We start from the raw sequence: 24534 nt of genomic DNA, 5'->3' as shown, positions 1-24534 counted from the left end.
TAGGCAAATGTATGCCTCCGAACAGGTTTCAATAGAAATTGCTAACTGATTTGCCAGTTAACAAAGATATGATTCGTATAAAGGCCCATTAGGCCCAAATTAAACAACCTGGATAGTAAACTTCTTGTATTACACCCTAGGTACATCACGTGCTAATCTGATGTGGCCTCTGGTGATTCTCAGTTTTATAAGGCTGCATAATATCCACAAATTTATATGACAAAAATCTCATTTTTCTGTAAATTATTTATCATCATCAACAACATCCAATCAGAGCAATGCTATCATAATTTTAAAATTACAGAAACAAAAACAAGTTAACTGTTTTAGTAAAGGTTTTGAAACCATACACAAGGGCTCAATGTCTAGTTCCTCATTTGAGTAACCAACAAAAAAAAGAAAAAAATGGGTTTGTTTTCAACACAAATGCGCCTTACAAGACCAGCAAAAACAACTTCATTGTTTAGTCCATCTGAAACAATTTCAACTAAGCAATTATCTTTGTTCAAGGTGCTCTTTTCTAGGCCTCTTCTCATTAGTGTTTGTCTGAACCATGTTTTTTGTTGTTGTAATATTTAAAATGCTCTCGTCCTTGCAGAACCCCATTGCACAATTTAATCCAATATCGTCAAAACAGAATTCTTTCTTCAGAGGCCAATTTTGTATAGAAAGTTTCCACAGGGTAAGTTTGAGTCGTCGAAGGAGAAGCCGATCTGGTAATTCATTCAAATTATTTTCCTTTGCTTCTTACCCTTTTCTTTCAATTTGGTACATGGGTTTTCCTTCCTCTCAAGATTATGATTTTTGTTGATCAAGGGATCGTGTCAGTTCTTCCATTAACGGAAGAAAATGTTGAGAAAGTTTTGGAAGAAGTTCGGCCAGGACTAATGGCTGATGGAGGCAATGTAGTTCTACATGAGATAGATGGACTTGTAGTGGTATTGAAGTTGCAAGGAGCGTGTGGATCATGTCCAAGTTCAACCATGACACTGAAATTTGGAATTGAAACTCGCCTGAAAGATAAGATTCCAGAAATCATGGAAGTAGAGCAGATTATGGATACCGAGACCGGTCTGGAGCTTAATGAGGAGAATGTAGAAAAGGTAAGAGATGAATCCAATCAATTAGAAATTATATCTACAGTTGAATAAAGGGTTTATTCATGAATTTCAATCTACAGTCTTCACAGTTACAAAAACGATAAAAGCAAAAGGTTCAAGTTCTCATCCCTCATATATGAATTGCTAGTTTAAAATTTCAGATTAGGTCCTAACAAGGCAGAATAATAGGCTTAGAAGAACATGCTATCAAACTGCGCTCAACAGTTTCACAATTTGTATGCTTCTTTGTTTCGTGGTACTTAGATCAAGTCCACATTATTCTCTTGATTAGAGAAACTAGCGGATTACAATGATACATATATTTGATACGATCTTTCGTATTTCAGCTTCTTTCAGAGATAAGACCATTCCTTACTGGAACAGGAGGTGGAGTTCTTGAGCTTATGCAGATAGAGGACTATGTCGTTAAAGTTCGACTAACTGGCCCTGCAGCAAAAGTTATGACAGTTCGCGTGGCTGTAACACAAAAACTGAGAGAGAAAATACCATCAATTGCAGCGGTTCAGCTAATAGAATAGTGAAGTAGCATATGAGCATCAAAATTCTACTGTAAAGCTAAAAGTATAACTTCTCATTTCGAGTACAATTTTTCAGAGCAAAAGTTGAAATGATTCTATACCTCTACTAGGAAAATATTGAAATCTCGCAAGGTGTTTAATCCCAGTATTCCAAAATCCAGATACATTGATCTTCTGCATGAATTTTCGCATGTGCTACAATGAAAGTTAACCATATGTCTAAGCAAGATTTAGAGAAAGATCGGTAAAGAACAAAAGCACCTTAAGGTCCTTGACTAATAAAGTATAAATTACTTGCCTCATATTGTAGGCTCAACAATTTCAATGTACATTAATATACGAAACTAGTTTGTATTGGCGATCAGGGCGTCTCCTTTTGACGGCGGCAATACAGTCTGTAACTTCTTAATCACCTTTTCGAGTTCCATCAACTTATCTCTTTTTCCCGCGTCCACCAAAAACCTCTCTAAAACCCTATACCCTCCTTCATTTGGATGTCTTCCTCTTTCCACCAATTGTTTTAAACACTCATGAGCTGTATCTACTTCCCCGCAAGAGCATAAACTTGTTACCAAATGATCCACTGCCTGTCCGTGAGGACAAGTACCATTCATAACCAGGTGATCCCATAGCTCCATACCTAACTCCACTCTTTGATTCTCACAGAAATATTTCATCAGCATCACCACTGTACATGACTTGGGAACAAACTGTTTATCAACCATCCTTCGGTAAAGCTTACAAACATCGTGTATGCAATTAGATTTTACAAATCCGGAGAACACAGTATGGTAAGTCACATTATCATATCCAATTCCCTTCTCTTCCATTTCATCCATCAACTTGACAGCAGAATTAAAATCTCTAGATTTAACAATAGAACTTATCAAAGCATTATATGCTCCAGTATCGGGTTCCAACTTTCTTACAAAATTCCATCAAACAACTCACGTGCTTTATGTATGTCCCGAAGAATACCAGCTCCATGAATCAAAGTAGTGATTGTTTCTATTGTAGGCAACTCTCCCAGCTTCTCCATTTCCTCAAAAACCCTCACGGCATCACCTAAACTACGTTTCTTACAATACGCATCGATTCTAATGTTATAAGTTGGTTTAAATCCTCGTTTAATCATTTCATGATAAAACAACTCAACAGCATTGACATTACCAGTTTCCTTAAATCCTAAAAGCAATATATTCAAAGTCTGAGTATTAGGTGCAAACCTCGAATGCATCTTTCGGAACACAGCTTTAGCTTCTTTCATTTGTCTCTGTAAACAAAAAGCTTTCAAAAGTACATTAAATTCCTCAACACCAAAGATTCTTCCAACAAAAACCCTTTTCTCCAATCTCTCAAATGCTTCAAGGGTTTCATCGAAAGACTGAAACTTTGCGAATCTCGATAAGAAAATGCTCATAGACTTGAGAGTTAGTAACTGAGGGTATTTCAATTGCATATCTTCCATTAGTTCCCATGATTTATCAAAATATTTCATTCCTGTAAGAATGTGAAGGGTTTTCTCAAATGAATCAGAGGTGGGTTTAAAAGATTCGGAGTGGCGAAGAGAGAATTTGAAAAATTCATAGGCTTTAAGACCATTAGAATGACCAGAAAAGAGACGACCAAGAACATTTTCAATGAGATGAGCAGAGAAAAATAGAGGGTGGGATTTGCTGTAGAAGGTTTCCCGAAAATGGATGATCATTGATAAGTTTTGTAATTCTGTTGATTTCGTTATCAATTAAATGTGAAGAGATTGAGTGAGAAAATCTGGACTTTTGGACGAGTTTCCATGGTTTTCTTATAGGGATCATTGTGTTGGGAAAGAGTTTAGTTTTTGAGATCACTAAAAAAAAAGAAGGCTGTTCGAGGAATGAAAGATGATTACCTTAGTGCAGACTGATAAGGGGATATTAAGGCTAGTTAAACACCTTAATTAATCTTGATTAGTTTATTTATTTACTTTCTTAATTTTTTTTTTCAAATTTTTATGATTGGATAAAGATTATTACATTAACTAGTTGGAAGTCTAACAAGCTAAGCTCCGGAAACATATTACTACACTAATTGAACAGGTTATTGTGCTAGCTGTCACACTTGTAAATGTCCCTGAAATTTTTTTACGCAACTGTAACCCTGCAATATAATGGTTCAGTGATCTCTTATCACCCACTCGTATTTCAGCCTTATAAGTTTGTACCTATGCAAATAGTCAACTCTACCTTGAGTATGCAACATAAGACTTACTTAGATTTTTTCTACCAGCAATGTAGCCCATACTACAAAGATGTTCCTGCCATGTTTATGCTTCACAAAATTGGGGAGTAGTTTCGAATCAACAGGATACTAAGACAAACATATAATCCAGCAAACTCTCTTTTATTAGCTTAAGGGGAAGATTACAAAATCCGTCCAACCAATGGCCTTACAAGCTTATTCTCTAAGCTTACAACGAAAACACTCTCTACTGCAATGTGGTTCCTCTACACATGAAGACCCGCACTTGCAAAGGTTCTCTAGCCTTTTATACCGCCAAGAACCAGGGCCAATCCGTATGCAACTTATTTGCACGCCCTATGAACAACCATCTGTCCACAGGCAGTTCCCCTAACTGCCAGCCTTACTTTTTAACTGCTAACTTTAGTGATGGCGTGCAGAAATTGCGCCACACTTTTCTTGGACGGTTAGGACACGCCAAACTCGGTTATAAAGCTCCTTTATAATCGTCTCTAACTTGCTCTTTCACTCTGGCATGCGTGTGATGCACACACGTTCGCAACTGACAGCTTGAACTCAAATCCGACAACCATTGCACTCCGCAACTTGGCCCTGCCAAAGTTCGGCAATTGTGCAACACTCAACTTTGGCCTATGCTAAGTATTCGACAATGGTTGGGCTTCACTCAACTTGCACTTCTGCCAAGTATTCGGCAATGGTTGCGCTTCATTCATCCCGGTCATGCACTTAGCTTATTTGGAAGCCAAGATCCAAACATCGTGCCAATTGAGTCTTGACTTTCTTAGTTCCACTTCATACTTCATATGCATCACTTGCATTCCTTTTTCCTGAGCAATTGATACCAATAGCGCGTTTGGCCCCGCCATTATTGCATATGCATTGTCCAAGCCTTGGCCAATGCTTGGGACAATACCAAAGCCATTCCATGACTTGCATTCCATCCTTTATTCCTTCATTGATCTGGGCCAACTCTGAATAAGGATAGGCAACACTATCGCATAGTTGTTGCATGTGTTAAGTAGCCTTTCTTGTCTCAGCCATGTGAGCGCCACATCGTCGGACTGTGCAGCTCCATCTGCCAGGATACAACTTCAGTATTGCGCAATGGTTGTGTAACACTTGTTGGGATCGCTAACAAACCTCCCCCACCCAATATGTTCAACGTCCTCGTTTAACGCAACAAAGTATACTCGTTATACTTGTTCTTCGGCCCTGTACGCTTCTGGGCCACTCTCAGAATTCAGCAAACTTGGTTGGCCCTCATTCTTTCCAACTCTTTCTGCCTAGTACCATATGCCATCACTTAGCTTCTATGCTTTTCCATTAAGCCTACAAATCCAAGCTTCACTGTTGCATCGTCGACTATGCTTCAATTCCATTTCATTCATATCTTAACACCCAAATGTTATTGCAATATCTTGTTATGCCTCTTGCATCAGCACACAAAATTTTCTTCAAGCCATTCCGTGCCTAAGTGTACACGCCAAACAACCAACATATCAACCTGATATGCATAACTTAGCTTACTGCCTTCAATTCCGACTGACATTGCACTTTTGCAATTCAACGGGCCTTGCTGTAGATTAAGTGTTCTTCAATCACTTTGAAACTCTCTGATACAAATTAGACTGAAATGCATGACATTAGCCATGACTTAGGAAACCCGGGACATCCCACCGTCACTTTGGACAAGGCTCATGTTCACGCGCCTTTGAAACTAACAAGGCCTCACTTGTTCTTTCAAACTTCTACGCTTTAATGTAGCGGAAAAACAACATCATGTTCTTTCTAACTATGAGTTACTCTTAACTCATATGCTTGATGGACTTGCATCTTCATTCTTGTTGCGGTACTCCATGATATTGCTGCCAAATACTGTCGCACTTCTACATAACTTTCCCAACAGCAAACTCGCTTATGCCACCAACTTCAGTTCTTACCTGGCCTTGCTTACAACGTTTCTTATTGTATACTTTGGCTAAGTATACTTGTAGTGCTTCCCCAATGGACTAGCTTTACATTAAGCAAAAAGGACAACGTTTTTTCTTAAACACCACCTTCATTCATTAAACTAGCCTTACATAATAAACATAGGACTCCTTCCCATTTACACCATAGGCCAACACTCGGCCTTACTGAAAGAAAATACATCAAATACATCAACAAACAGTGTGTTATCTTTTAAGACCACAAGATGAGAAACACCCAACTTAAACTTCAAACAGAAACAACTAACAGAACATGCCAAAGTCTCCATACTTCAGCAAACCTTGCAGGTTCAAGCACTTGCAAACATCAATGCAAGGCCCCTGCTTCACACATCTCAGTCTCGACGAAAAAGGAATGGTAAGATCCATAGGATATCCGAATTCCTCATGAATCTCAGCTAAGATTTCTTCAAACGACTTTACAGGCGCAAACTCACTTGCCTTGCCTTTTTTGCGCCTCATGTCATACAGATTGATATTACTTACACTTTCACGAAACAAGGTGCACTTGGACTTTGTATGAAAATACCGCTAAGGTGAGGAATTATTGTTGCCTCTGCTTGCTTGAAAAAGTTGTTACCAAGGATCATCCAAAAGGCATTGAGATGCATCACCATTACACTGACTTGGCCACTCCATTCTCCCACTTCAACATTTTCCACAATCATCCCCTTGATTGGTTTAACTACATCATTCACTGTCTTCATGCAGTGATCAGACTGATATATTGCCAAACCCAAGTACTCTGCCATCGACAAGCTCATAACAGTGTACGAAGCACCTGTATCATCCATGCCCCAGAGTTGATGATTGTGAATGCCAACTTTCACACAAACCAGGCCAGCGCCACTCAGCCCATATTGTGTTGCTGCCGTTTGTGCTACTATGTTGCATAGTTGAATATGATTAACATGCTCTACTTCATCAGTTTCTTCTTTCTCGCCACTGCCCTTAGTGACTATTGCAGACAATTTTTCTCTCTTAGGACAATCATACGCAAGGTGAGGACCCTTGCATAGGAAAAAGCCACCATCTTTGTTCTTCACGGCCTGAATATCATCTCTTTGATAGCTCTTTTCCTTACCTTAGAAATTTTCCTATTTCTATCATCCTTCTTCTTATGGCCTTTCTTATCCTTGCCCTTCCTATTAGCATCAGTTGAGGTATTGAGTGAACTAAAATCAGCAAGGCTATCCACGATTGCAATGGCTTAAGGTAGGTATTTGGCACCCTGCCTTCTTACTTCAGCCTGAGACCATCTTGCAAACCATATGTAAAATTAAACAACTTATCTTCCTCAGACATATTGCGAATATCTAGCATCAGAGACGAAAACTCTTTGACGTATTCATGTGGTGTACCGGTATGACGCAGCTTACGTAAGTTCTCTCTGGCTAGCCAAGTAGCATTGTTTGGTAAGAATTGACCGTTCAATTCTTCTTTCATGACATCCCATGTCACGATGCCTGGACGATCAGCAGTAAGGTCATTATCAGTTCTAGTCCTCCACCACAATTTCGCATCACCTTCCAGGTACATACTAACGAGAGTGACCTTTTGCTCTTTCGGGGTTCTGGCGGTCTTGATGTATTGGTCCATGTCCCACATGAAATTCTCCAATGCCTTCGCTTCTCTTGCTCCAGAAAATGCCTTAGGTTCTGGGACTTTAATCTTTGTAAAGTCACTGCCACTACCACCTGCAGTAGCTTGATCTGAACCAATCGTACTCGCCATTCTCTTAATATGCCTAACTCATTAGTTAGCTCTTTCAAGGAATCTGTGAACATGGTCTTAACATCAGCGATTTGGCCTTCCAAATCAGCGTGCTTCTTAGTTGCTTCTTGGTTTGTCTCTAACATATCAGCAACATACTCATCAAGATACTGAATGCGAGCCATTACCGTTGTTTTATCATTTGCATCATTATGATGGCGCACCTCATCACAAATCCTGTCTTCCAAGTCCTCTACCCTATCAGTTAAGGCATCCATCGTAATCTTCTTACCAGCCATTATCTCTAGCAATTTCAGCAACTAAACTCGAGCAAAACAGAGAAAATATTCCAAAACAGAGCAATATGTGCTCTGATACCCGAATTGTCACACCTGCAAATGTCCCTGAAATTTTTTTACGCAACTGTAACCCGGCAATGCAGTGGTTCAGTGATCTCTTATCACCTACTCGTATTTCAGCCTTATCAGTTTGCACCTATGCAAATAGCCAACTCTACCTTGAGTATGCAACGAAAGACTTACTTAGATTTTCTCTACTAGCAATGTAGCCCATCATTCAAAGAGATTCCTGCCATGTTTATGCTTCACAGAATTGGGGAGTAGTTTCGAATCAATAGGATACTAAGACAAACATATAAGCCAACAAACTCTCTTTTATTAGTTTAAGGGGAAGATTACAAAATCGGTCCAACCAATGGACTTACAAGCTTATTCTCTAAGCCTACAACAAAAACACTCTCTACTACAATGTGGTTGCTCTACACATGAAGACCTGCACTTGCAAAGGTTCTCTGGCATTTTATACTGCCAAGGAGCAGGGCCAATCTGTATGCAACTCAGTTGCACGCCTTATGAACAACCATATGTCCATAGGCAGTTCCCCTACCAGCCTTACTTTTTAACTTCTAACTTTAGTGCTGGCGTGCAGAAATTACGCCACACTTTTCTTGGACGGTTAGTATATGCCAAACTCGGTTATAAAGCTCTTTTATAATCGTCTCTAACTTGCTCTTTCACTCTGGCATGCGTGTGATGCACACATACTCGCAACTGACAGCTTGAACTCAAATCCGACAATCATTGCACTTCGCAACTTGGCCCTGCCAATGTTCGGCAATGATTGTGCAACACACACAGTCAGATTAATGTTCAGACACTCAGATTAATGTTCGGAAATGATTAGGCAATCATCTGCTTTGATTTTCTTTTCTCTTGTAAGATAAGTCTTCAATCTTGTATAACGAATTCTGCTCTTTGTACTGTGTCTTCACTTTGGATAAGAATTGTTACTTTTCCTGGTATTGTTGCATGTAAACCTTGGACTATTTCAATCTTTCTTCATAAAATCTGACTTTGGCCTATGCCAAGTATTCGGCAATGGTTGCGCTTCATTCATCCCGGTTATGCACTTAGCTTATTTGGATGTTATCATCCAAATATCGTGCCAATTGAGTCTTGACTTGCTTAGTTCAACTTCATACTTCATATGCATCACTTGTATTTCTTTTTCCTGAGCAATTGATAACAATGGCGCATTTGGCCCCGCCATTGTTACATATGCATTATCCAAGCCTTGGCCAATGCTTGGGACAATGCCAAAGCCATTACATGACTAGCATTCCATACTTTATTCCTTCATTGAGCTGGGCCAACTCTGAATAAGGATATGCAACACTATCGCATAGTTGTGTTCATGTGCTAAGTAGCCTTTCTTGTCTTAGCCATGTTGGCGCTACATCATCGGACTGTGCAGCTCCATATGCCAGGCTACAACTTTAGTATTATGCAATGGTTTACAACACTGTTGGGAACACTAACACTATCCTACTAGCGAGCCTCATGGGTAACCTAGCCAAGGGAGCCGAAGCGGATTGGGGGATGAGATTGTGTCACAAGGGGGGCAAACTAACTCTACCTTCCATGTTAATTTCTACAATATTACGCCATTGGGGGCTTGAACCTGGGACCCTTGGAACACATGAAACTTTGGGGAACTGGGATGACCAGCTGAGCTTGGTACCCGTTTCTTAATTATTTTTTTTGTAATATTTTCATTAAATTTAAATTCTTTTTAAAATTACTTTCTTTCTTTCTCTCTTCATTACTCGAACCAAACACCAACTCGACTTTAATTTTCACCGTCTTCGACCAAAGGTGGACGCTCTAATTGTTTTTTTAACATGCAAAATAGTGAAAAGAATAAGTTGAAGCAGAAATGGAACTGAGTAAAGTTGGTAAACACCAAATCCTCATCGCAAAGAAATGTACAATAAAAAGTATCCATAAACCCATGTCTTATTTTCTTTGGTTCGGTGGATAGGTTGGGTTTAAATAAAAAAAACGAGGGTTTTAGTGCAGTTACAGAGTGAAGTTCGACTGATATTTGAAACGAATTATCAGCCGGACTACTCATTGTTCTATATTTTTAAAGTGCCAATGAACAGTTCGGTTGATAAATAAACACGAAAGTGATAGCGAACTTTACTTTATATACGACCCAAATAGTAGGAGTTGATCCCTGAGATAATTTGCATTCGGAACCGGGAAAACTCAGAAATCGTCTAGAAAATGTCTAAGAACTCGTTGGTCAGCAACAAGTTAGAGTTTGTGGGATTAAGCGAGAGACACTCAGTTCTCAAGTTAATATTACTGATTATTTGGAACAAAAAAATTGTTATGTGTACGAAAGTGAATCCAAAAACTTCAGAGTATGAAAAACTTACACAATTGTTGAATATGTCACAAGGAGAGAGCAAACTTCTTGAATGAGAACACCTTAAAGAACTAACAAGTGTTATCTTTTGACAAATATCTTGACACACACCTTCATCGGAGTCTCGACATCTTATGAAGACATATTGAAGGTTTTGAATCAAAAATTTCATTTTATGAAAGACATAGTAAGGTTTCAGAGTGAAAACTTGAGGATTCGATTAAAAGGAATCGACCACGACGGGCTCAGAAAGACAACTTGGGCGTAGCTGCTCGTAGCCATCATGGTTTAAAATCTGAAATTCTTTCTCACATTTCTCACCGAAGGTATTAAAGTATTCAAGAACAACCTTTCAAAGAAGAGCAAAACGGATGACAAAATTATCACAGCAAAGCTTGGTGAGAAAATAACTCACCTTTATACCTAAAACATGTTGGAACGTGCATCCTCACTAGGTGCCAATCATATATGATGTGAGAGGAAGCGCAAGCAACTGAGCATCCAAAATCCTATTAAAATCTCTTACTCGATATAGAGTAATGAGGGTATATTCTATATTCCCTTTGATCAGATCTTTAATATATCTTGTGATAGTTGTGTAAACAAGATGATACAAAATTCTCGATAATGTAATCCCGTACGATATCGTTCGAAGTTAAATGTTTAAATCTGCTCCTTAAAAAGGATTGTATCTTCTCTTACTAGGCCTTGTATTATGTCCACATGTTCATTTGTTTGAACTACTTTCAATTTGTCTTGTCTATATCAAAAAAGGAATTAAAGATTCCATAATGTTTGTTGTCAAAGGAAATAAAATTTGCATATAAGAAGCAACTATTTTGGATCTGGTCATACTTATCTTAGGTGGTTCTCTATATAAGGTTGGCACATGTGTTTGGTATGTGCTAGATTTTATTATATATGTCATTTTAGAAGAATTTGTATAAGACTCTTGTGATTAACAATTCATACTAAAGATGCATCCTCAAACCAGATCTCAAGCTAAGATCCTCAAAGCTTTGAGAAAGAAAGAATTTAATGAAACCTTTGATATTGATGATGATTCTGTCAAGAAAATATGGGTGTGAGAATATGGTTAAAGAATACAAAGATCAGGAAGAAGTAGATTCATCTCATGTTGTAGTCATAGATATTCTTGTCCTAAAAAGTTTGAATACTAATATTGACATCTTAAATCTTAGTCAGATTCTCCTTAGTACTGTTGAACTCATCTCATACAAGCGACATTAGTAAGAATTGTTATCCGTAACCAAAGAAAGTTGATTAAACTTGGAATCAGTAATAGGGAGTGTGCTCACAATATTAATTTTAAGGTTAATTTTCTAGCATGTGAACATAATCAAGGTACTATTAATTGGGTCGAGAAATTATTCGTGATGTTGAGGATGAATGTCCCAAAAAAATTTAGGATATTGAAAATGATCACAAAAAGGGATGAATCTGAGTTTAATAAGGTTAAATTATGAAAAAATAATTAATTGTTTATTCGTATCAATGTTTGTGTAAGTTTATTCAGGATATCAATAAATATGAATGATAAGTTTTTATCTTAAATCCTTGTGTCATTTTTTCGATAGGTAAGATTGCATCGCTTGTTGTTATTTAAATTTCTTTATGTTGCTTTCGTATGAGATATACTTTGTCTTTTCATAAATCATAAGTTACGGTCTCATAGTGACTTATCTTTTTATGATTATTTGACTTTTTGATTTATCGTATTTCGTATCAAACATTTGGGTTGCTTTATCAACGAATCATAAGAAGATGATGGATATATGACTCATGTGTGGGGTCATATATATATATATATACTTATATCGATTTTTGTTCTGTAAATTGTGTATCTGGTATATATATGAGTCTCGGTTGTAGCCTTTTCTTTACAGTAGGTCATGGCTAAGATCTTGTTTAACCTTTCTCTGCTAAATGTTGTCTCCATGTTACTCATTTGTTTTGCAGGGAATAACATACAATGGGGGAAAGTTCTACACTGAACTGGTGCTTAGTGATATATGTTTGTGCGATTTGCGGTTTTGAAAAATGAGGGAAGAAATATTTGTGATAATCTCTTTCCTAATAAGTAACTAGATCAATTCAGATTCTAGTTTGGCTTTTCGAAGTGAAGTAATGATTATTTTTTGTTAACCGTTTTCCTGATAAGAAACTAATTTAATTCTGGTAGTAGTTTTGGCTTATCAATATATGGTACAATTATTTGAGTATAATTGGTCCCTAATAAGAAACTAGTTATCTAACCTAGTTAGCTTATCGAAAAAAGGTACAATTATTTTCACATAATTGGATCCTGATAAATAACTAAGTTAATTCTGATTTAAGTTTGACTTACCGAAATAAAGGAAGATTACTTCGGGTAATTTTTTCTTGGTAAAAGGCTAAAAAAGTTACTTAGGTAGTTTCAGTCTTAGTGTTGCTTATCAAAAGCTGCATGTTAAACCTCCAAATCGCTTATGTTCTTATAGGTTGAATCGAGTTCTTACGAACTTGAGGGTCTTTTTGAAATACTTATTGCATTTTTCACGCTAAAAATGAGAAGTATATGAAGTATACAGTGACTTATAATCACCAAGAAAATATATGTGTATATCAATTCTTCTTAATATAAAGGAGAATGTTTATGCTGACGTGTCGGCCTCATAACAAGTTTCAAAAATTTTTTGGGATGTTTCGTCACCATAATAGACTATTAGATTTGAAGAGAGCCGGAAGAATCGAAAAGGAACGACCTTTCAGTGAAGAAGACACATCCTAGAATCCATTCTATTTAGTTCCAAAGAGTTTCTATTGAAAGGTTGCAACTCATCGGTCATCGAATTTTATTATAAGATAGCCAGCAATTCCAGGCCGATCCAATTTGGAATTTGATATCATGCAACAAACCTCTCTTCATGGTGCCGGATATATTTTTCTTCTACAGTTCTACCTGCTGAGAGAGGCTTGAACGGAAATCGAAAGATTGTTTTGTTCTTTCAATAATAATCAAGATGAAGTGATGGACGTAGAACAAAGCGAAAGGGGATGACATCATCAAAATCAATCCTTGCCGCACAATTAATCTTCATTCTATTTGATTGTGTGAATATAACATCTTTGTAAGTAGCCAGTAACGGGCTTATTTAGGTTTTCGGGTAGGTGATTTCTTAAAACCAGACTGATCTTTGATTTTCTATACTTCCTATTATGTTTGTGAATTTTAAAACAAAATTATTCATTATGTTTTGATTCAGTGTTCGTAAAAAGTTCATGAGGGTTGGAAATAAAGTTTTCCTCTATCGGTTGAACATAAAGTGTTTAACGAAATTCGGTAGGTTCGTTATTTTCTAATTATTCCCAAAGTCGGTAATAAAGTAACAACATGTTTCGAAACTAAAGGCTTTTAATAAATTGGAATGTAACATATTTCAATGCTAATCAACATAGGTAGAGAACAAAACTGAACATACAATACCATACGGATTTGGTGCATTTTGTAGCATTTGATAAAGTGGCGCAATCACTAATCAAATACCCTGCTTCCATACTTTGTAATATACAACTACAACAGGTAAAGAAAATCATGGTATTCAGATTATTTTATGCAACTGAAAAATTTATTGACTCTAAATTCGTAAAACAATGAAGATAAGGGGTTCACTTTAAAATTTGTTTGCAGGAAGAAGGAGAAGAAGATGTGTCAACTGCATCAAATTAAAGGGCATGATTTCATGGGAGACAAAAATAGTATGTCAGTCAAGAGAATTTACTTTAAACGGAAAAAGGTACACAAATATATCAATCAATGCTAAACATAAATCAATTTCAGATTTTTGTTCAAGTAATCAGAAATGAATCTTACTATTATTTTACAGGATGTTGTCGCCATGGATTAAACCAACAAGTATTACCCCCAACGAAAATGTTGGTACTGAATGGAACTGATAGGAAATTTGAAATCCTCATGAATAAAGTCATGCTTGGATTTGGAATCTTGGATAGCTACCCAACATATCTTTATTTTATTTTTTCCTAATTTCAAAACCCTTTTCCTTCCCTTCGTTATTAGGTAAGTTCGATTCTCTATCTTCCTTGAGAAATTAATGCCAGATTGGTGCGGATGCCAAAAGATTTTTTTTTGGTAACTAATGTAAGTGCAAAGGTTCCAGATTACTACAGGCTGCTGTCAGATTACTTTGGTTGACATATTCCGTGATCCTGTTATCATTCCAAGTAGGGTTATATATGAAGGGAAAATACTGCTTGCATCATTTCCAAAAGGTGATTTCCTAATGAGCTCATATGTACGTCTTTTCGTTCTTAGATGCATAACTTTGATTTTATGTTTTTCTAATATTGTCTCCTCAGTTGTCTATTAAACTAATAATTAGGCGGGATCAAAATGTCATTCACAATTTATTTGTTCACTTAAAATGTCCTTACTGTTTTGAATTTTGGAAGTTTTAACATGGACAGGAGTCCTGGATATATAAGGTTCTGATTTCAAATTTCAATTCTTTATTAACCATGCATAAGCAGCGTAACCGGCTATAATCTGAAGAACGTGAAGCAGTTTTATGACCCTAGCCTGTGCATTTGCACGGGTACGAAAGCATCTTGTATATATATATATACATCAAAACAGACTAGAGAAAAGCATTGATTATGGGGGAGAAACACGTCATAATGTGTAGTATTATATAACTACAAAAGTGAATAATAAATATTTTTGGATTGAATATATACCTAGCTTTCCTTTAGTAGCAGTAAATCTTTTTGTTAATCAAATGCTTCAATAACGACATTTAGTGTTTGAATATTTACAGGACTTAGTAATGTTGGAACTTGGAATTAAGCGTATGAAGGTTGGGTTAAGAGATTTGTTAGAGCATTGCTCGGTCGAACTCAGAAGTGTTTCTATAACAAGATTGTTGTCAAATTTAGTTGATCAAAACTATGTCTTGATTTCTAGTCTACAATTAGTTAAGTCTTGGATTAAGATACAAGTATGTAGTTGAGAATCGGAGAACTTCCTGCGAACGGGAATGATGATCCACTCACTATCAGATGGTCCTACGACCACCAAGGGCTGTTTTATACCTCTTAATCGGTCCACCCTCTCTCCATGACTAGGTTTTGCTACCTATTGCTCAGTCAAGCATAATATTGATCAAACAATCATTAATCATCCTTTCGCCAACTACTCTGGAAAGAAGTTTGGTAAATGCTCAGTCTAGCATCAAAATATCACATGATCGCTCCATCACTAGTAGAGGAGGTCCCTCTCTCATCCATTGGTTGATTCTCAGTCAATCATTCATCGGTCATTCAATGATCATAATTAGTGTTTTGAATTGAATGCTCTGTCTAGCATAAGTCTGAATATGTTCAAATACCAGTATTTTAACATCGATTCAACAATCAATATATTAATTAAGTAATATTCGAAAAATGTTTTTAATTAATATTTTATTTGGTCTTGCTACCAATTATTCATGGATCTAACAGTATTTGCTCTGACTAGAAATACTTGCTCTAATCACCAATGCTCTATCTGGCAATACCCTAATTGCTTCAGCTAGCAAAGGGTCACGGCCAATAGGGTTCAGAACAACCAATATTGATTCAACTATCAATATCTAATTGCTCAGAACAATATTCTTCATATTGATTCAGCTACCAGTATTCGAGTTGCAGTAATTATCATGTTCCAGTTATCAATATTTGAGAATTTAACACTGATCCAGCTATCAGTATTTTATTGGTCCATTTGGTTCTTCTGTCAACCATTATTTTAATAATGTAATATCTCCTCGTCATTCGACTGACTCATGACACATGGATCGAGAAAGACCTTCAATGATTATTCTCATAAATGTTCAGTGCACCAACATAATGGTTTGTGATCGTTCCGACAATCTCATAAAACTATCACTAAGTCATTCGAATATCATTCTTGCTTCAACTAGCATAATGATAATTCAACATTCATGGTCTGCAGAGCATGTTGCTGTTTCAACATCCCATGCTTCATCTATCACAGTATTGAACTTCGTCAGTTCAGTTTATAAGACTCATAGTTTTAGGTCAAATATTGACCACTCACACATGAGACATCAATTCACGTCACACGGGGGGATATCACTAGGTTTTTGGTCTTGTGGTCTACAAGACGTGCGATGTGAGGTACATCCACGATGAGAGTTGTGGTAAGTTGTGCTGACAGTTAAGTAGTGAATGGATTAGTGGGTGGTTGATTAACCTAGCGATTTCCCTTTCGATTCATAAAACAAGTTCATGAACGTACTTCATTTAAACAAATGTAAATATTATTTCCTAGGATGAAATCTTCACCATAACCCATTCACATAATCATAAAAATATATACAAAATTATGTCGATGTCATATCGACGAAGTTCAAAAGATAAGCGTTATACTTCGTAGTCTAATTCCCTAATACTATGATCATATAAATATAACCATGTCACATCACTAGAGTATCATACAATATTACAGGATATACAGCTTCGCAGTTATGTTTTCAATATAGCACGACTTGAAAGATATGTTAGGAGTGAAAGCCGTTCAAGTCAATATTACTAACCTCAAGATGAAGGATTATGTTGTCGTTGTAGTTCGCTTCTTATTCACTTTCTTCAAGTCTTCGGAGTAATACTTGTATGTCTCAAAATTCCTAGACTTTCTTTCTAATCCAACCTAAATGAAGTTGACTCTAGTAGACAATCAAGCGACTTTAGATAAATTTTGAGTCACTAAAATATGACAACCAAACTTGACATACCAACGCTTAGTGAGTTCAACCGAGCTATGGTCAAACATCCTACAATATTCCACAGCCGCACTCCCCACGGAGATTTGACAATTAAACACAAGAGCGACCTTACTTTTACGAGAAAAGAAGGATTTATTTTGATTTAAATAGAAACAAACTACTATTACTAGAAACAAATGTGGAATTGAAACAACACTTCACTGAAACTCCAAGATTTTATTGCCCAAAATATATTGATAGATCCAGGGGAAAGATAAAGCTAGAAATCTAATGAACCAAAACAACACTAATAGAATGCCGTAAGTGTTGAAACGTAGCAGTATCTAGAGGTTTGGTGAGAATATCATCCAATTGTTTTTCGGAAGGAAAAAAATTCTATGTTAATGATACCATTTTCATAGAGATCTCTAATAAAATGATACCTGATGTCGATGTGCTTAGTTCTTGAGTGCTCAACGGGATTCTTAGTGATGCGAATCGCGCTAGAGTTATCACAAAAGATCTTCATTATTCCAGTGACAATTCCATAATCAGCAAGCATTTGTTTCATCCATAGAAGTTGAGTACAACATGAACCTGCAGCAATATATTCTGCTTCACTTGTTGAAAGGGATTGTGAGTTTCGTTCTTGCTATGCTAAGTCACAAGATTCAATCCTACATAGTAAAAACCCCCAGATGTACTCTTTCTGTCTTCGATACATCCTGCCCAATCAGCATCTGAATAGGCAGTGAGATCAGTGCTAGTGTCAAAAGTATAACATAGACCATACCCGATAGTGTGTTGAATGTATCACATGATACTTTTTGCAGCTACAAGATGAGACTCCTTTGGATTAGCCTGAAACCTAGCACAACCAACACTGAACGCAATATCAGGTATAGTAGCTGTAAGATACAAAAGACTTCCAATGATAGATCAATAGAGTTTTTGATCTACATTGACTCTTTTCTCATCTCGATGTAGTTTACCAGTGGTTGGCATGGGTGTCAGCTTTGGAGTTGACTTATCAAGACCGAACCTTGTAACAAGATCCTTAGCATATTTTTCTTGAGATAAGTAAATTCCATCCTTGTGTTGTTGAATTTGTAATCCTAAAAAGAATTTTAATTCACTAACACTGCTCATTTCAAATTCCATTCCAAGAGAGACTTGAAAATATTTTGCAAGTTTCTCAGAAGTTGATCCATATATGATATCATCTACCTAAACTTAAGAAATAACCACATCTTTCCCACTCAATTTGGTAAACAATGTTTTATCAGCTACACCTCTCAAAAAACCTTTCCTAAGAGAGAAGTAGTTAGTTTTTCGAACCAGGCACGAGGTGCTTGTTTTAATACATATAATGCCTTTTTGAGCTTAAAGACATGATCTAGAAAGTCTGTACTTTCAAATCCTTTAGGTTGAGCAACATAGACCTCTTTCTTTAAACATCCGTTTAAGAGTGCGGAATTTACGTCCATTTGAAATAACTTAATCTTGAGAAAACAAGCATGATCTAATAACAAACGAATGGACTCAAGGCGTGCCAAAGGATCAAAGGTTTCGTCAAATTCGATACCTTCAATTTGTGAATATCCCTGAGCGACAAGTCTGGCTTTATTTCTGACAATGGTGCCAAATCCGTCTGACTTATTCTTGAATATCCATTTGGTACCAAAAATATTGATATTGGAGGGACAAGGTACGATCTCCCATACATCTTGTCTTTGAAATTGTTTTAACTCTTGATGCATTGCATTCACCCAAACGGGATCACTAAGAGCTTCATTAATATTTTTCGGTTCTACTTGCGATAGATAACAACCAAAATTGTAAATATTTTGAGGTTGTCCTCTCGTCTTTGCAGTATAATATTTTCCCCCAATAATACTGTTAGTATCATGATTCCTTTGAACCCAGAGGTGTCGTGGAGGAGCACGTTCTTTTTCAACAGGAATATCCTGACTAGGGCTTTTCTCCGCGTCACTAGAAACGTCAGGATCAACAACTGTTGGAACAACTTCTACTGATTCTAGGATTTCCTTGACTTTCTCAATTGTATCAGTTGGAGGCAATTCAGTAGGAGAGTCATCATAACGAAAATTGCTCAGGTCATCAATGATAACATTTGCTGATTCCATCATGACTTGGGTTCATAGATTAAACACTCTAAAACCACGACTGTCAGATGCATAGCCAAATTGCTTTTGGAATCAAATTTCCCTTTCCGTTCTCGATCTTTCAGAAGGTAACACTTACTTACAAACACTCTGAGATAATGTAAGTTGGGATTCTTACCATACCACAACTCATAAGGAGTATTTAGGGTCTTTGACCGTAGATAGACACGGTTGATCAAGTAGCATGCTGTAAAGATAACTTCTCCCCAAAACTTTAACGGTAAGTTTTTGTTATGGAGCATTACCCTTGCAATTTCCTGAATGTTCATATTCTTTCTTTCTCCAACTCCGTTCGCGTGTGGAGTAATGGGTGGTGAGTATTGTTGAACAATTCCCAGTTTGTCACAAAATTCAAACACCTTAGTGTCCTTGAATTCAGTTCTACGGTCGCTTATACTTTTCTTTAGTTTGCGACCATGTTCGTTCTGGATTTTATTAACAATAATCTTGAATTCATCAAGAGTTTCATTCTTGTGAGCTACGATTATTACCCAAGTGAATCTGGTGTAATCATCTACCATAACTAAAGCATACTTCTTCCCATCAACAGTAGGTTGTTGTATAGGACCGAAGATATCCATATGAATTAAATCAAGTGGATCTTTAGTGTGAATATCTCGAGATGATTTATGTGGAACTTTCGTTTGTTTACTCTTTTGACAGGCACCACAGACACCATCAATCTTAGCATTGATTTTGGGAACACCTCTAACAAGTTCTTTGTTGATGATCTTAGTTAGAAGGCGGTAATTGATGTGACCAAAACGTACATGCCAAAGATGTGTAGATTCCACCTTAGTCAAATTGCAACAATTACTAAATTGGGTATCTAAGAGGTAACAGTTATTTTTACCACGAGTTCCCTGAAAAATTATTTTTTCAGTTCTATCTACAATGTCACATCCATTCGCATTGAATACAACTTTATGGCCTATGTCACAAATTTGACTAACAGAAAGAAGATTACTAGTCATACCTTTAACGTATACATCATGGATTTCAGGGTCGCCAGGTAATTTGATCGTCCCATTCTTGCTTATGTAGCAAAAACTCCCATCTCCGAATGTAACTGCCCATCCTTCAAAATCGCTTGAATTCACAAACCATGAAAGATCTCCAGTCATATGTCGGCTACATCCACTATCAAGGAACCATTGAAAGGGTGATTTTAGAGCAAAAGCTCTCATACTAACACTACTATCCCGTTTAGGTTTTCTTGTTATATTTGTACACCTTTTTAGAGTAGTAAACAGTTGTTCAACTTTCTTATGAAGATCACTAGCAACTTTTAAACTTTTCTTGAAAGGTGTACATGTATGTTTATAATGATCATGAGAACCACAAAACATATATGTACCAACATCTTTAAACTCATATGAGAAGTTCTAAGTCACATCAGGCTTTACAAAGCCTAAACCTCGCTTATCTCTTGACTTACGACAATTCTTCAAGGAAGAATTAAAGGAGTTTTTCAAATCCATAGAAGATATTTTGACAAACTTCAAATCCTTATTTTTTGCAATCTCTGCAACAAGATCAGAATTGATCCGGATTTGTTCATCCAACTTTTTATGGAGATTAACAAGCTCTTCAGAACGTTCTCGAAGATCAGAGTTTTTGATATAAATTTCGCAATGAAGACCATCAATTTTCCTTATCAATCGTTGTTTCTCTCGACAAAGATTTTTGATGATTTTTTTCTAGATCAAGGCACTCAACCTCATCGATGGTTTCTAAAACACACTCGGAGGTGAATATATCTAATTCTGATGAAGCGTTTATAGAGACTTTACTTTCCATAGAGTCTGATTGCTACAAACACAAACTTATGAGATCTTTAATGTGTTTGCCTTCTATGATACCAATTGAAAAAGAGGGGGTCTAACAACCACACCCAATATTTCGTTCGACAATCTCTATGGACTAACTCCAATATAATTCCAAGAGAATCAACTAGACAGTCAGACTCAATCAAGCAAAAACATCCAAAAGTTAAATCTCAATTTCTAATATAATCTGCAATTGAACATATAAAAATCTGTAAGCCTGATTGATATGGGAAATAACTTGAACGGTATCAAAAACCAATGTTCAAGTGTCAATCAATTTCAATCAACAACCAAAGGTCGGATTTTCCAATTGATTGAACTACGCACAACTTGTGATATTTCAATTATATAAACAAATAGAATGCGGAAAAGAAATAAAACAGACACCAGAAGTTTTGTTAACGAGGATACCGCAAATGCAGAAAATCCCCGGGACCTAGTCCAGATTTGAACACCATACTGTATTAAGCCGCTACAGACTCTAGCCTACTACAAGTTAACTTCGCACTGAAATGTAGTTGAGCCCTAACAAATCTCACACTGATTAAGGTACAGTCGCGTTCCTTACGCCTCTGAATCCCAGTAGGACTCTACGCACTTGATTACCTTAGATGATCTCACCCACAACTAAGAGTTTCTACGACCCAAATTCGAAGACTTGATAAACAAATCTGTCTCCCACAGAAAAGTATATTCTGATAGATAAATCTGTCTCCCACAGAAATACCTATGAAGTTTTTGTTCCGTCTTTTGATAAATCAAGGTGAACAGGAACCAATTGAAAATCCATTCTTATATTCCCGAAGTACAACCTAGAAATATCAATCACCTCACAATAACTTAACTATATGGTAATAAAACAAGTTATTGTGGAATCACAAAGAATGAGACGAAGAGCTTTGTGATTACTTTTTATATCTTACCTTTTGGAGATAAATCTCGAGCAAATATTAGAGAAGATAATACCCAATACGATAGAACAAGTAAGATCAGAACACACAACTACAGAGAAAATAGTTGGGTATGGCTTCGGAATCCCAATGAAGTCTTCAAGTCGTTAACCTATAATGGTTTTAGGAAAAACCTAGGTTAAAGGATAATCGACTCTAGTCGCCACTAGTATCACATAGGAGGTGTGGGGATTAGGTTTCCCAGTTGCTAGAGTTCTCCCTTATATAGTCTTCAAACCAATGTTTGATAACTTTGAAACAATGCAATCAATATTCACCGTTAGATGAAAACCTGATTTAAGATTCAAGCTAAGCTTGCTTAAAACCAAAGCAATATCTCTCCACCGTTAGATGGTCTTATCTTGTTACACACAAATGAAATATACCTTCATTTAGATACAGGTAACCGTAGCTAAACGTGTATATTGAGTTGGCTCAACAATATTTAACCAAAGTTAGCCATATGAACACTTTTGTATTAACCACATTTTATATTAACACTTCTAGATCAGATGATAATCAAATGAATGTAATTGTGTTACTCAGAAAGTTGTTCAATTGTTTATATTCTCATAGAAGTATACAAGACATAATTGAAGCAAAATCGGATTGATTCAAAAGAATCACATCATGAACATTTTGTCCACGGTTTGCAAAGATTGCATTCCTTAATTTATAAATGTATTTTTTCATGAGTATCAAATCATACTTAATCGATTTTAGAACTTAAACCAACTCAGTTTGCATACGGGTATGCAAACTAGAGTTCCGGACTTTGATCTTTTCCGACAGTTCGCAAACGGGTACGCATAATGTCGTTCCAGACCTAACTCAGGTGAAAAAGTATACAAATGGGTATGCAAACTTGGTTCCCGTACTTTAAAAGTTAAAACCGTTCTCATACGGGTATGCAACTTGGTTCCCAGACCTGAATCATTCTTACAAAAGTTTGCATACGGGTATGCATACTGTGATATATCCAGACAATGTTTAATTGTTATAAACTCCCATTTCAATCATTGAAACATCCTTAGAAGACGACAATAGCTGTTACACAAACTATTAGCTTATAAATAATTTTCAAGTGATCGAATGATCAATACGAAACATCCCGAGTCTACATCAAATGACTGTCTCACATAAATCATGTAAGATGTTACAAGGCAATTTTCACATGATCATCTTTTGACTCATAATTTAATTTCCAACAAATAAATTGTTTCCATCTAAACTCGTCAAGAATAATGATGAACGTAGTTAAAGTAAAAAGTTTTCCAACACATACTTCAAGAAAGATATAAGCGAGTTAATGTGACGCCCTAAATACTAAACCTGCTTAGCTAGCAAGGTTACAACCTAATTGAAGCATCAAAAATAGATTAATGATCTTAAGTATTTCAACTGCAAAAGTTAATCCCAGAACAAACCCATACACTTTGATATTATACGATTTGAAATCTCTCGAGTGATATGAATATAATAATGTGTTGTTTACTGAATAAAGAAGAATACATATAATAAAAGATACATTACAATGCTAGATACGAAACAGATATCTTCGTGTACTCCATATCTTCAGATTACTAAAACTGTTGTGGGAACAAGTGAGCACATCATACAAAAGGGTGCCCAATGGAAACAAATAACTTTCAAGTAATCACTAACATACTTCACAATTCTAAAGATAAACAGTAATTTAAAAGAGATGATGGTGAAAGAAAACATTCAACAATTCACGCATCAAGAAGCAAAAGTTATTCCAAAAAGCATAATATGCACACGAGTGATTTCCCTTAAATATCATAGTATATATAATATTCTGACGGATGGCGTACCGCCCTACTAATACTATTGCCGACGGATGGCATACCGCCCTACTATCTTAATAAGCAGAAAATATAATATTATTGCCGACGGATAGCGTACCGCCCTACTAATACTATTGTCGACGGATGGCATACCGCCCTACTTAATTTAGCAAGGAGCGGTGGGGAGACACAGACACTCCTCGCAAGGGAAAACACATAACGCATATCACACACAAACAATTACATTCAAATCAGACATCGTTCAATGCAGTTACAATATACGTTCATATAGATAGTAAAAGCATATCATGCTCGCAAAGGAAAGAAACTCAATGATTACAAGAAGGTTACAAGGTTCCCACCTGATTTGATGACAAGCCTCGTCTACCTCGAGATCTACAATCCACTGATCCATCCTTTGAATCGATCGTTGTTAATAAAGACTAACTGTTAATCACACAAGAACTCTAAGAGATTATCCAAAAGGCTCACATAAGGCTCTATCTAATGGTTCTGAGCCTATGTATGGTTCTATACATTTCCATTATCTATCTTTCGCATATCTACAAGTTTACTAATTCAATTAGGTTGGTTCTATAGTCCATTTGATAAACCTTATGAATATCTATAACTTTGTAGAAAGAAACCGAAAGCTAATTCGG

General features: G+C 36.4%; 1 protein-coding gene and 1 pseudogene across 1 annotated transcript; one reads left to right on the top strand and one right to left on the bottom strand.

Annotated features, from left to right (window-relative positions):
* The first annotated feature begins 244 nt into the window (after positions 1–244).
* LOC113299276 (nifU-like protein 3, chloroplastic) lies at positions 245–1855 on the top strand. Its single transcript, XM_026548276.1, has 4 exons — positions 245–510; positions 599–716; positions 817–1103; positions 1448–1855. The coding sequence occupies exons 1-4, from the start codon at positions 406–408 to the stop codon at positions 1637–1639; spliced, it is 702 nt and encodes a 233-aa protein (XP_026404061.1). The 5' UTR covers positions 245–405; the 3' UTR covers positions 1640–1855.
* Positions 1856–1961: 106 nt separating this feature from the next.
* Positions 1962–3499, bottom strand: LOC113299275 (annotated as a pseudogene).
* Between the last annotated feature and the right edge of the window lie 21035 nt (positions 3500–24534).

The sequence above is a fragment of the Papaver somniferum genome, chromosome 7 (assembly GCF_003573695.1).
Source record: "Papaver somniferum cultivar HN1 chromosome 7, ASM357369v1, whole genome shotgun sequence".
Taxonomy (NCBI): Eukaryota; Viridiplantae; Streptophyta; class Magnoliopsida; order Ranunculales; family Papaveraceae; genus Papaver; species Papaver somniferum.
This window is presented reverse-complemented; position numbering and strand designations above follow the sequence as displayed.